Below are 13,634 nucleotides of genomic sequence, written 5' to 3' on the forward strand. Positions count from 1 at the left end.
GACCCCTCTTGACCATCAAGGCTTTCACACCTGCTCCCCTGCCAGCCCCTCTAGAATACTCACTGTTTGCCACCCAGCGTTTCCAGAAGCATTCTCCTCCACTGGATGACTTCATTTGTTTCTCCACCCCAGATTTAGCTTCCCCAGAACCGCAGACACTCCAGGGGCCCCTCCCACCTCACCTTCCCTCTCTGATGCCTAGTATGCTCCTCTGACAAAGCATTCCCCTTGCGTGGTGACTGCCTCTGTCGAGCCTGGGGCCTCCTTATGCACTCCCCTTAAGGTGCCCATGGCTGTCAGACAGCTCTCAACCTCAGCTGTAAGCCCAGTTTGTCCATGTGCCTCATAAATTTAAGGCTCCAAACTTCCATAACCAGTAAGAATTTTTTCAGAATATTCCCTGATAGTTGAACACACAGAGGCTCTCTAGGGGGCTCTGTGACCTTATCCACATGCAGACACACTCCCATCTGATACAGCTGGGAATTCTCATTAAAATATGCTCTCACATTACTGGTTCCTAAACACCAGTTGACTGACAGGCGTTGGAGTGGCTGCATGAGAACCATGCCAGGCGCAACCCTGGAGATTATGAGCTCGTGGTTCTGGGGAAGACTGGGAATCAGTATTTAGAAAAAACCAGTCCTCTCTTCAGCAGTTTCATCTCCAGCACACTTGGAAACACTCCTTTAGGTGAAAGAGGGAAGGGTGCTCTAGCCCCAGAGAGGCTCCCCAGCTTCTTGTTTTAAACAGAACAGTTACTACAACCTGTAGTATACTGGGGCACTAGGAAGTCCATCAACCATACTGGGTTAGACAGAATTTATTTGGGGACAAAAATGGAGAGAATGGCAGGGGAAAAAAAAACCTCTGGTCTCTGCCCTTGAGAACTCAGAGCCATTTCGGGCGAGACAGGACTGTCATAGATGAAAATCACTTAAGAGCATTTATAGAACAGATAGAACTAAATGTATATTAATATTCTGCAAACATGGAGTGTGACTGGCAGTCAAGAGAGGTGGGAAAAGGCCAGATCTGTGAAGGAGAAAGGAGCATTAAAGCCTCCAGGTTGGGAAGAAGTTCACGTTTACGTGCAAACTGTTGGCCCATCTGGTTCTGTCACTTAATATGTAACAGTTCTCTGGAGAGAACTGCGAGGCTGGGGGTGCAGCTTTGAGGCTATCAGGGGGGTGGTTCGCGTGTCACTCTCTTAAGTGACAAAAACAATTTACTGCATTTGTGGTAATAAGCTGGGAGTGTCTTAAGTGGAGGAAATCCAGATGGTGACCTGGAAGGCAGTGGGGTGGGAGGTGGGGCTGCAGGGACTGAGATTTCTCTGCTCCCACACTTGCTCCAGCCCAAGGCTGTGTCCCCTTTGCCACAGGGCATTTCCCTATCCAGAACTGACTCTGTCACAGGTATCCATGCCATCCAGCAGCCATGAGTAGCCCCCACCCCTTTCTAAGAGAAAGGGATTTTCCCATGCTATAATCAAGGGCATTTGGGTGTATTTACAATGGAGGGAAGGTTGGTGACCTAAGGAGTGGGGGCCTCTTCTCCAAGAAGCCCCCACCAACAGCCCGTCTGCCCCGAACTGTCCTGTGGGTGGGACAGGGTTTCTCCCAAACGTGCTTGCTGATCAGAATCCTCTGTGATACTTGTTAAAAATACAGGTTTCTGGGCCCCAGGTTACAGCTATCTTCAGAAGAGAGGCTTTTTTAGAAAAAACAATTTTTTGGATAGGGTAAATTTGGGTAACTTCACTAAGCCACACACCCTCTCTTAACCCATGGGTGACCTAACTCATACCTCTGCTAGACAGCTGCACCTGGGCTAGGCAGCATTCCTTGGGTGGGGAAGTGTTCTTTTGTCTAAAGACCAATAGTGGTAACCACAATAACTAACCTTTATCAACTGTGCACCAGGCACTATACTGGGGGCTTTTTTCTTTTTTGATTACATGATGTAATCCTCCCAATAACCTAATGCAATGTGTGATACTGCTGTGCCTGTTTCTTCAGATGGAGAGGCAGAAAGAAGGGACGTTCAGTGACTTGTCCAAAGGCACACACAGCTAGGAGCTCACAGAGCTGGGTCAGAACTCAGGTTTATGATCCTGAGCTCCGCCTCCTCTCCACTGTGCACTGTTGATCCTGGGACCTTGAATCAAACTAGCTGCACACTCCAACTGGGGGCTTACCAGCCCAGGTCTACCACCAGCACTACCCCCAGGAAAAAGAGGAGGGAGCTGAAATGGGTCTGAAACCCTGGTGGGTGAGAATGAGGAGTAAAGTGAAGGAAGTGCAGGAGAGGTGCTGATGGCTCATGTGGTCCTCAGGTACTGGAACTCGCTGAGCAACCTGGTGGCATCCTTGCTGAACTCTGTGCGATCCATCGCCTCCCTACTGCTACTCCTCTTTCTCTTCATCATCATCTTCTCCCTCCTGGGGATGCAGCTGTTTGGAGGGAAGTTCAACTTTGACGAGATGCAGACCCGGAGGAGCACGTTTGATAACTTTCCCCAATCCCTCCTCACCGTGTTTCAGGTACAGACCCTCCCCTGCTGAGGTGATGACTCAGGGTGGTTGGTGTGGGGGAGGAGAGCAGGAAGCAGGAGGCTTGAGGGTGGTGGGAGGCTTCGCCCTGCACTGGGCAGCCAAGGCCAGCTAGACCAGCCATGGGAGTCCATGCCCAGGAACCTGGCACTCTTAATAGTTTCCCTTACTCCCAGCGCCCCCATGGAATTCCACTGTTGGGTGGACCATTGAAAAAGGATCTAATTGAGAGGCTTCAGAACGCTTTCTTAGCCATGGAACCCCTGATTCAAATAAACTCTACATGAAAGCTCAAAATAGAAACAAATAAAAGCAGACTGCTTTTGTTGCTCTGTCTTACCCACCATGCTTGTCCCTAGAAAACTATAACTAGCCCATCAAATTTGTGATTTCATAGATACTTTGGCTTAGGGCCAAGCTAAAGCAGCACTCATTTAAGTTTAAAAGTAGATTGACTTGCAGATAAAAATGAATAATATGTGGATGTTGCCAGAATCTTAAAGATGGTTCCCAGATGACTAATGTTTTGGGGAGCAACAAACAGTCTTTCAGTGAACACAGTCACATTTGTAAAGGGGCCCTTGATGCCCTAATCCAGGGAATGGCTAGTGGTGGCCATTCCATGCATGGTATGTGGGTCGTAGGAGATATTTTGACCAGGAAGCCCTTTCAGTCACTCCTCAAATAAAAGCTGCCAGTGACCATGTCCTTTGTTGAAGGATAAGATCAACTTGCCAGGTCCTTAAAGCCCCTGGGAGGAGCACTGGGGGCCAGCAGGGTGATAGAGATAGGAGATTTCAGGCATTTTTATAAACATAGTGGAGCAGGGCAGGGGAGTTTTGGGGTTTGCTGTTGGTCTAACGCTGTGTCCCTTATTGGTGGGAATGTGTCATTCAGATCCTGACCGGGGAGGACTGGAATTCGGTGATGTATGATGGGATCATGGCTTATGGCGGCCCCTCTTTTCCAGGGATGTTAGTCTGTATTTACTTCATCATCCTCTTCATCTGTGGAAACTGTATCCTTTGTTCCTGCCTCCCCACCCCTGCTGCCCACCCTCCCTCAGCCTACAGCATGGTGCCAAACAGGTGTGCCTGCAGGTCCTGACTCAGGGCTGAGAACTGGGGTCGCCCATCCACAGGTCCTCCAGGCAAGCAGGGAAAGGCATGTCCTGGGGAACAGAACATCTCCCAGCCCAGAACCACCTTAGTTGGACGTGGGTCTTGGTGGAAGCCGGGAGCTTTAGCATAGGTTCCTCTTTCTATGTTGTTCTGGCTGCAGTGTGACCCGACTCCAGGAGGGGTGTTCTTATCATAGGTGAACAACACCCCCTAGCACTGTTGGTCCAGCCACTCACATAGACTCAGATGTGAATGCCCCTAGATGTGGGTGCCCAGGCTGCCCTGGGCTGTTGTGTCTGATGGAGGTAGGAGGCATAGTTGACTGAGCCTCATCCTTGAAATGATCTTCATCTCTCCTCCCTGCTTTCTAGTCAGTGTCCCTCCCTCTGAAGCCACAGAACTGGTCAGGCTTCACCAAGCAGACCTGACAGCCCCATGGCATGTTTTGGGGTCTCAAATGCAGGTGCTCTTCTCTCCCCTGGTCACAAATCTGTGAGGGTTGTGTGCATAGGTGGGCGGGAGAGTCAAAGCAGCTCCGGCCCAAGATTTAGGTTTAAATTGCAGCTTCATGCAGAAAGCATGGCACTGACCCCACAGATGGGCTGGGTGACCTTGGCAAACAAGAGATTCGCCACCTCAGGATCTGTAATCTAGGGCAATAAAATAATAGTACCTACTACTTCCTGGTCATTGTGAGTTTAATGGAACAGGCCCAAGGGCAGATGTCCAGCAGCCCAAGGACAAGCCCTCTCCCCCTGCGCTGTGGTTTCTCTGTGTGTGAAATGGTATGACTGTTGGGTGCCTGGGGGCGGAGGTCAGATATAAGACCCCTTTCAGCTAGATTTTCTTTGGCTCTGCAGTTCTCTGGCCCACAGTGTTTCCATTCAAGGTTGGGGGCAGGGGAGGGGAGAGGAACAAGCAGCCGCTTCAGGTAGGAGTTCCCAAGCTTTGGCCAGTTTCACTGGACCCTCCAAGGGTCTCTGTATGCACAGTTCACATTAAGGGTTGGCAGAGTTACCAGGCTGCCTCCTCAGTGCCCAGTCATAATGAACAGCTCTTAAGAGCATTCTGCATCCTGCTAGAGACAATGCTGTTTATAATGTCAATTACAGCCAGTCGTCTCCGTGGGGAAACCAATAATGAAACCCAGCAATTAAAAGAGCAAGGCAGGGCTCACTGCCTCACTCCGCCCCTCTAGCCTGCAAGCTGGGCTACTTTCCTTAGAAAACTCCAGATAACTAGTATGGTGATGGAGAGGGGAAGGAGGGGAAGAGGGACAGCCCTGGGCTTAGCAGCCCTGGGCCTTAGAGCCCTGTTGAGCTCTCTCTGGGGGGAACTCTACCCCTGCATGTCCTGCCCCCTGCCCACCCCTATGCCCACCAAAACCCCCAAGGCTAAGGGTCATTTTCTTTAAGAACGGACACAAACAGATATCCTACTGAACGTGTTTTTGGCCATTGCCGTGGATAACCTGGCCGATGCCGAGAGCCTCACATCTGCCCAAAAGGAGGAAGAGGAAGAGAAGGAGAGAAAGAAGCTAGCCAGGTAACCTTCTAAGCTAACCCAGGCCCAGGCCCCAAGGCCCAGTTCTGGCATGCCATGCCCACTAATGGTAAAGAGAGGTGTGTGCATGGCCTCTGTCCCTCCCAGAGGGCACTGGGTTTGGGGCTTCCTAGAGGTACTTAGACCTCTCCCCTAATTCCCGGGCATTGCTCTAAAGTCGGGACCATCGTGTATTAGAGTGTCAGTGAAGATGTTGCGTTTTCCCACCTGTCTAGGAAGCTGGGGGATTCTCTTTTGAGAAGAGAGGTTATCACAAGTGATGAGAGCAAAGGACAAGGGGAGGGGGAGGCAGCCACTCAGAGGAGAAATGTAGCTCCAGCTGAAAAAGAGGCTCCTCCTCACTGTTTGATCATTTGTCTCCAGTGTTGAGTAGGTGAAGTAGCCCTACATTATCTTCCATCGTTGTCTAGATGGGACTGTCACAGGCCATATATAGGCTGGGTACTGAGCAGACTTCTCCAGGAGCCAATCCTGAATGAGATCCAGAACCGTTCTCTATTTAGATAGGAACTGGAGCAGGCCAACCAAGTGCCAGACAGAGCAATGTGTGGCCAGGGGCCTGGGGCCTGGGCCCAGCCAAATAACATTTGTGCTTAAGCTGCACATGACATGGGCCTTGGGTGAAGGAAGATGGATATAGGCCCAGGGAATCTGCTCCCACTGGCCCCCAAGAGACCACAGGGTAGTTCTCCATCACTGCTCCCTGTCACTCAGTAAACATCCTTTATTTCTTTCTCCTGCTGACCGGCCAGGACTGCCAGCCCAGAGAAAAAACCAGAGGTGTTGGAGAAGGCGGCCGTAGAGGAGACCAAGGAGGAGAAAATCGAGCTGAAATCCATTACAGCTGATGGAGAGTCCCCGCCCGCCACCAAGGTGAGTAGCCACCTCCGTCCAGGAGCTGGGAGGGCCCTTGCTGAGGGAGGAGGGCACAGTCTTCCCAGGCCAGATGCCCATGGAAAGGAGCAAGGAAAGAAGGAGACTCAGTGGACTAACGATGACGAGGGTGGAGCAGGAGAGCTGGGGACGGAAGAGCAGGCAGAGTGTTTGAATCCCAGGCTTCTGTTAATGTCTTGAAGGGTCTCTGCAAAGTAATAAGGATACATTTGCAAGTCAGCAGCTCAACATCCCTCACAGTGAGTCACCATTGAGCTGTCTCTGTGGGGAACTCTACCCATGCATGTCCTGCCCCTGCCAGCCCCCTATGCCCACCAAAAGCCCCACAGTCAAGGGTTATTTTCTTTAAGAATGGACTACAGTGCAATTTCAGGGCAACTCCAAGCCTGTAAAACTAAGGAACATATCTAACTGGATTCTCCCTCCTCTCCCCCTTGGCTTCCCAGATCAACATGGATGATCTTCAGCCCAATGAAAATGAGGATAAGAGCGCCTACCCCAACCCAGAAACAACAGGTACCAGTCCCACTGCCTAACCCTGAGGTGGAGAGGTTGGAGGGTAGAGACCCAAATTCTAAAGACATGGGAAAGTAGCCTGTATTAGGGACCAATGACTCCAATTTTCCTCTACAGGTAGACACTATAATTCCTTGCATTGCTATATGCCTCTTGTCTCTGTACTTAAGCATTAGCAATTATCATCTGGGGGCAATTCTGCTCCTGATTTCCTCATAATAATAGTATAAGGTTAAATAAATTATGTTTCAGCAGTGTTTTTGTGTCCTTTGGAAGGTGGATTCTGTATACATTTAAGGTTTTATTACATCCTGTGCTGTAAAACCATTATTAACATATCATTTATTAGTACAACATATGTCACAGCATTATGCTAACTAAATAATAATAGTAAGTTCCAAATCTGTCTTGCCCTTACTCAGGAGGCAGTGCTGAGCACAAGGACAGCTGCCACTGCAGATGTCCCACCTGTTGCTCTGTAAAATGCTTTCAGGTCTCTTATTATAAAAAGAGCTACAAACAACCCAGTCTTCTCATCTTCCATCTGATATGTGAATTGGCAGTCAGTCTCCTTTGAGAGGGTTTTAATGTCAGATCCTTCAGCCTCCCTCCAGGATTCACTTCCCTGCCTCGTGAAACCCCACATCCTGTACCAGACCAGGGCTTGCCTTCCTTTTACCTGGAATTGCAGATATTATTACCAGCTTCAAGTTTGCAGTCAGTTACAACAATCAAGGGACTGTTGATTGTAGTGACCCTTCCTCCTCTGTTTAGGTCAGGCAGTCCCTGGCCTGTTAACCACATTAGGGGGCTGACAGCCCTCTGCACTGATGAACAAAGCTAGGTTTTCCTTTCTGCTCTTCCTCCACGGGTTCTCTGCTGGACTGTCTACCAGAACACTGGCAGCCATCTTCTGTTGTCCTGGGGAAGCAGGCTCCCTCCCTGAGATCGTTCCATTCTCTCACCTCCCTCTGCAAGGGGAATCAGGGTGGGCTTCCTGGGGCTTGGACAGAAGAGCAGGAAGGATGTTGCCAGGTGTGGGGCACTAAGCCTTTTGAAGCCTTAAAACCCTTCTGGGTGGAAACTGTTACAGGCTTTCAAAGACATACTAGAAATATTGATCAAATGCAATGGGAGGATCTTGTCTTGATCCTGAATGAACAAATAAACTTTAAAATGACATTTTTAATTTTACTATTTATTTTTTAAAAGATTTTATTGGGGAATTGGGGGCAGAGAACAGCGTTGGGGAATTGGGGAAGGGGAACAGACAAGTTGCTGTCCTTTTGCTCTTCAGTCTAGTTGTGGAGGACGTTGCTTCACTGGCCCCCCTTGGTATTATCATTGCACTCTTCCTAGGTGAGGCAGATCAGTCGCCGGCCTCTGGACGGCCACTTACAGCGGCTCTTGGCAGCTCACACCAACTGCCAGCCACTCATGCTAGCTGCCAGCCACACACAGTAGCTCAAGGCAGCCCAGTGCAGCTTCACTGCAGTCTATGCCATTGCTGGCAACTCACGACAGCCCAACTCCAGGTCAAGCTGTTGTTCACCATCTTAGCTGTAGAAGGCGGTGTCACTGGCCCTCATGTGGGATCCAAACCTGGGCCCTGCTGCTCAGAGCTGGCGTCCCAAGCCAGCTCTTAACCAGCGCACCACTCGGCTGGCCCCTAAAATGACATTTTTTAGATAATCAGGGAAATTGAATATGGAATGAGAACTAAATGATTTTAAGTAGTTTTTGTTAATCTTGTTACTGTAATAATATCATTGTAGCTCTATTTTCAAAATGCTGAAGTGTTTATAACTGGAGTCTAAACGGTTTAGAAGTTGCTTTAAAATACTCCAACCTCAAAAAAATTGGGGCTGGAAAAGTAAATGAAACAAGATGGGCAAACTGTCAAAAGTTGTTGAAGCTGGGGATGGAGGGCCACCATGTGGGTCTCTCTACCTGTAGGATTATTATAAAGAGGATTGTGATTATTAAGGCTTAAAAAGAAAGACAAGAATAAGACAAATCTCTCTGGGCCCAAGCAGAGCCTACCCCGCCTGCCTGAAGCCCAGGAGGGGCCTCCCCGCACACAGCTCTGTACCTGGTCCCTCTGCATGGCAGTGGGACAGACGCACACCTACAGCAATAACCTCCAGTTTCATTTTTCTAAATATACTCATGGCTTTTCTCTTCTTTGTTGCTGTGACTAAATTAAAAAAAAAAGCAGGTCAAGGAGTAAAAAGACTAATGAGGATACTATTGTCACCATATCAGCCATCATAGAAACGTCTCTCCATTGAACCTGCTTTGATGATTCTTGGAACGATTTTGCTTTTAAACTGGAAAGCTATTCCCACTCCCTGCTGACTCCTCAGGGCTCTTTAGATTGTTTTAGAGTGTGACTTTTCCCTGATCACATGGCCACCCTTCTCTGCCCTCCTTCATACCCAGGCCTTTGTTTCTCTTGAGTTACTGGGGTGCTGCTTTGGCTGTAAGATCAGTAAAGGCCTCTCTGAGGATGCAACATTTGGGCTGAAACCTGAATGAGTGAAAGGAACTCGATGTATGGGAATCAGAGGTAGGGCTTTCTAGCTGGAGGGGTTAGCAAGTGCAGAGCCTCTGAGGTGGGAGGTCTGTGGAGGAATCTAAAGAGGCTGCTGTGCCTGGAACAGAGAAGAAGAGTAGACAGGACTAGAGCACGAGACCAGGGCTAGGCTGGAGCAGGTGTGCAGGGCCTGCAAGCCACGTGAGAGATTGATCTGATCTGATGCAGTAGAGAAACACCTCATGCAGAGGAGGACATGACCTGATGTCCAGTTCACCCTTTAAAAGACTCACTCTGGCTGCTGTGTGAAAAGGGGCAGTAGATGGTCCAGAATCGAACTGGGACAGTAGGGACACTCATGCAGCTATCTGGCTTGGGCCAGGGAGATACAGAGAAGTGGTGAGACTTTGGTGCTCTTTGCAGGAATGGCCAACTGGACTGATCAATGGCTTAGAAGTTGCAGCAAGAAAACAAGGAATAAAGGGTGACTGAGTTTTTGAGATGAGCCAATAAAGAGAAGATACCAGATGCAGAAAGAGCGTCTTTGGCCTTCTCTCTCAGTCTCTCCCTGCACAATTCCTCTCAGGATATTCAGCCTTACTAATCATGCATTACCTTTTCGCTGCTAGTGAAATCTGGGGCCATGCTAAAATATACAGTGATTTTACTATTGAATGCTGTAACCTACCATCTGAAAAGCCATAGCAACTCCACAGTGCAACAGGACCTCACTTATCACACTTTACCAAACCGCCAGGAATAGAGATGGGAAAATAACGACATCCTCCCAACGGGTTCCACTGGCATTTGGGAGTGGGAGGCTACGAGATTCAGCTGCCAATCCCCAAAATGAACTTTACCTGACTTTTCTTAATCTGTCAGCCTCTCTCCTTATACATAATACATGCAAAGCATCACATGCTGTCAAATTTCTGTCCCTTTACAAATTTGAGCTTGTCCTTCAGAAATAGTTTCTCCTTAAACATGTGGCTGAAATTCAGCTGGTGTGTGTCTGAATGGACCAACTGACTTGCTTCTCCCCAGGAATGGAAATTGATGTAAAACTTCATAAACAGTGAGGTAGACTACTGCAGGTGGAAGAACATGCAAAACTCTTCATTAGCAACTTAGGAAAACACAAAGCTAGTAAATACGTTTTTCCACAAATACAAATGATTAAGATAAACATTAAATTGCCATTAGCTTTGCAGAGAGTGAGATGAAGGGCAGTTCAATTAGAGAGAGAGCGTGAGGAAAGGAGAAAGCACATGGTGAGTGTGCTCATTTCCTGGGCTGCATCACCCCAGCCCTGCCTATCTTCACACGCCTTCTCTCTGTGTCTCTGCATCTCTCCTTCAAAGGACAACAGTCCTTGGACTTAGGGCCCATCTCAGTCCAGCATGACTCCATCAGAACTAATTATGTCTGCAAAAATGGTATTTCCAAAACGATGTAGCATTCTATGGTTCCAGGAGGGCATGAATTTTGTGGGCATTATTCAGCCCACTGCAGTGAGTGTTCAGGAAATAGCTTGATGTGAGTGGAAAGTTTGTCAGGGAATAACAGCAGGCCCCTGATTAGACTGAGAAAGATGATAAACACTAATCTACAGGCTACGAGTCTCTCCCATGGGTAAAGATGGTAATAACAAGAGTTAGTATTTATATAGCACCTGCTATGTGCTTAGCACCATTCAGAGGCATGTAAGAACAATTACTCCATCTTACATATGGAGAAACTAAGGCACCAAGAGACTAAATAAAATGCCCATAGCCAGAAAGAAACAGAGCTAAGATTTGGATCAAGGCATTGGATGGAGAGCCCATGCTCTTAACTCCCATCCCCCTTCTAAACACTTTAAATGTTTGATCAGAACGGGCATGCACTGATCTCCTTGCAAGCAAAGGAGGGAGCCATTTGCTTTTGGTCCACATTAAATGTAGCCACTGGCTGGGAGAACAAAGGAGCTTCTTTAATTGGTGTCAGTGTCCAGACCTTTGAATGAAGGGCCTGTTGCAGTCAGCATTGTTTCCCTATTGTCCCTACAGCACATGATCCTTTTGGATTTTCAGGAATGGGGAGTGTTGATTCTAAACTCCTGGAACCTTCAAGGATGGGATTTTTTTGCAAGGGATCACACAAGTCAACTAAGCCACTCCATTTTCCCTACCTGCAGCCTAGATGGATGCAGAGTACATCTGACAATGCCCTAGTTTTACCCACCATCCCAAATTGCATGGGACTCAGGGATTTCCTTGGATGTGGGAATTTCAGTTTCAAAACCAGGCCAGTCCTGGGAAAGTCAGCATGAGTTAGTCACCCTACTCACAACCCCCCTTATTGTGTGCTGCCAGGAAAGTCTTTCTCTAACATAAATGAACTCCAGCAGTGCCCACAGGGAGAGAGCTGAGTGTCTGTCTTGGGTGGCACACTCCATTTTCAGAGATATAAATGATGTATTGATTCCTGTCAGTAGGAAGGAATCTGAAAGTAAGCAGCACAGTGGTAAAAATAAGTGGGAGTAGTGGAATTATTTAGAATGGTGCTTTTTTTCTTACAGGAGACGAAGATGAGGAGGAGCCTGAGATGCCCGTGGGCCCTCGCCCACGACCGCTGTCTGAGCTGCACCTTAAGGAAAAGGCAGTGCCCATGCCAGAAGCCAGTGCATTTTTCATCTTCAGCCCCAACAACAGGTGTGTGAGAGTGATGGGGAAGGTGGGACTCTGCTCTATGATCCAAGCCCAGCAGGTGCCAGCATCCTCTGACCTCTGGATGGAACCTGGGACTGCCCCAACTCCCCACAACTTGTGTAAAGAGAGGGACAGGTTTTGTCCCTCACAGGCTAAATGTATTATTGTACTGTAAAGTCATCTGTCATTCTTACTGTCATACCTTTGTAAGTAATCTGCCCCTTATCTCTTTTTAGGGAAAAGAGTTCCAGATTCTGAATCAGAAAGCTTATGTTCATTTTTTTTCTCCATTTTTGAAATGTGTAAATGTTATTTCTGTTCTCTTGGTGATTACCCTTGGTAATTAGTAAGTCTACTGAACTTAACAAAGCCCAAAGCTAAACAATATCCTAAACCTAATCCAGCAAAATACAAGGAACTTAGACTATTTTAACTCCTTTCCACCCCTCCTCGGGCCTTACATGTTATTGTTGATTGGTATTTAGTCCTGACCTTGATTTTTAACCCTAGTTAGACATGATTATCAGTATCAGTATTATTATATAAACAGTATATAATTGGGTTTACATACAACTTATCAGTTTGTTATTCTGCAATCATTTTATTTCTTCCTAAAGTACATTCTTTTTTTTTTTCTTTTTTTATTATACTTTTTTTTCAATTACAGTTGACATACAATATTATATTAGTTTCAGGTGACCTAAAGTACATTCTTTAGATGTTCCTGTAGTTCCTTCATGGTAAATTCATTTGGCCTCTGTTTATCTGTAATTGTCTTCATTTCTTGTTCTTGAAAGATAGTTTTGCTGTGTACACAATTTTAGATTGACAGGTTTTGTCCCTCAGCATATTAAATGTATTATTACACTATAAAGCCAGCTGTCATCCCTACTATTATTTCTTTGTAAGTAATCTCTAGCTGCTTTTCCATCTTCTGTTGCCTTTCATGTTGTGCAGATTTACTACCATGTGCTAGACATGGATTTCTTTGCATTTATCTTGCTTGGAATATGTTATGCTTCCCAAGTCTATGGATTTATATTTTTCTTCAGTTCTTGAACGACATGAAGATTAGAATAAGAATTGCTAATTCTTGAAAAATTACAGCCATAATCTCCTTAATTATTGCCTCTCCTTCATTCTTTCTATTGTTTCCTTTTGGCATTCTAATTAGACATATGTTATACTTTCTCAATCTGTCCTCCCTATCTCTTAATGTGTCTTGCATATCTTTCATCTCCTTATCTCTCTTTTGGTATTCTGGGTAATTTCTTCAGATGTATCTTCCAATTTCTTAATCCTCTCTTCAACTTTATGTATATTACTGTTTAAAGCAGTTTTTATAGCAACTGTTATATTTTTTCATTTCAGGCAATTCTGTTTGATGCTTGATTTTCCAGCTCCATCTGTCTATACCTAACACTTTCTTGTTAATTTATCATCTTTGTGATCAAGTCTTTTATTTTATTAAATATTTCAAATGCAGTTACTCTATGTTCTGTATCTTTTAGTTTTAATATACACAGTCTTTAGGTGGTCTAAATAATTTATTTGTTGTTTTTTTCTGATTTCCCATCTTAGTGCCTTATCTTCTTGTATGTTTAATGATCTTTTATTATGACCTCAATACTTCATTTTAATTGGTTAGATTCCTGTGGGCCTAACTTATTATTTTTTTTTTTAAGATTTTTATTGGGTAATTGGGGGGATAGGAACAGTGCTTGGGGAATTGGGGGAAGGGGAACAGACAAGTTGCTGT

At 46.5% G+C, this 13,634-nt stretch overlaps 1 protein-coding gene across 31 annotated transcripts in view; it reads left to right on the forward strand.

Moving 5' to 3' along the window:
• CACNA1C (calcium voltage-gated channel subunit alpha1 C) overlaps positions 1-13,634 on the forward strand; it is a 776,856-nt gene that overhangs the window by 667,510 nt on the left and 95,712 nt on the right. For 29 of the 31 annotated variants that reach the window (XM_019654052.1, XM_019654050.1, XM_019654058.1 and 26 more), the window contains 6 exons: positions 2,339-2,546; positions 3,453-3,573; positions 5,107-5,221; positions 5,992-6,112; positions 6,580-6,649; positions 11,746-11,878. In XM_019654052.1, the coding sequence (XP_019509597.1) occupies positions 2,339-2,546; positions 3,453-3,573; positions 5,107-5,221; positions 5,992-6,112; positions 6,580-6,649; positions 11,746-11,878 (768 nt within the window). Of the gene's footprint in view, positions 1-2,338; positions 2,547-3,452; positions 3,574-5,106; positions 5,222-5,982; positions 6,113-6,579; positions 6,650-11,745; positions 11,879-13,634 lie in introns of all 31 variants that reach the window. The other 2 variants (XM_019654082.1, XM_019654049.1) reach the window with 1 other exon arrangement.

Source organism: Hipposideros armiger, unplaced genomic scaffold (genome assembly GCF_001890085.2).
Source record: "Hipposideros armiger isolate ML-2016 unplaced genomic scaffold, ASM189008v1 scaffold_213, whole genome shotgun sequence".
In the NCBI taxonomy this organism is placed as follows: Eukaryota; Metazoa; Chordata; class Mammalia; order Chiroptera; family Hipposideridae; genus Hipposideros; species Hipposideros armiger.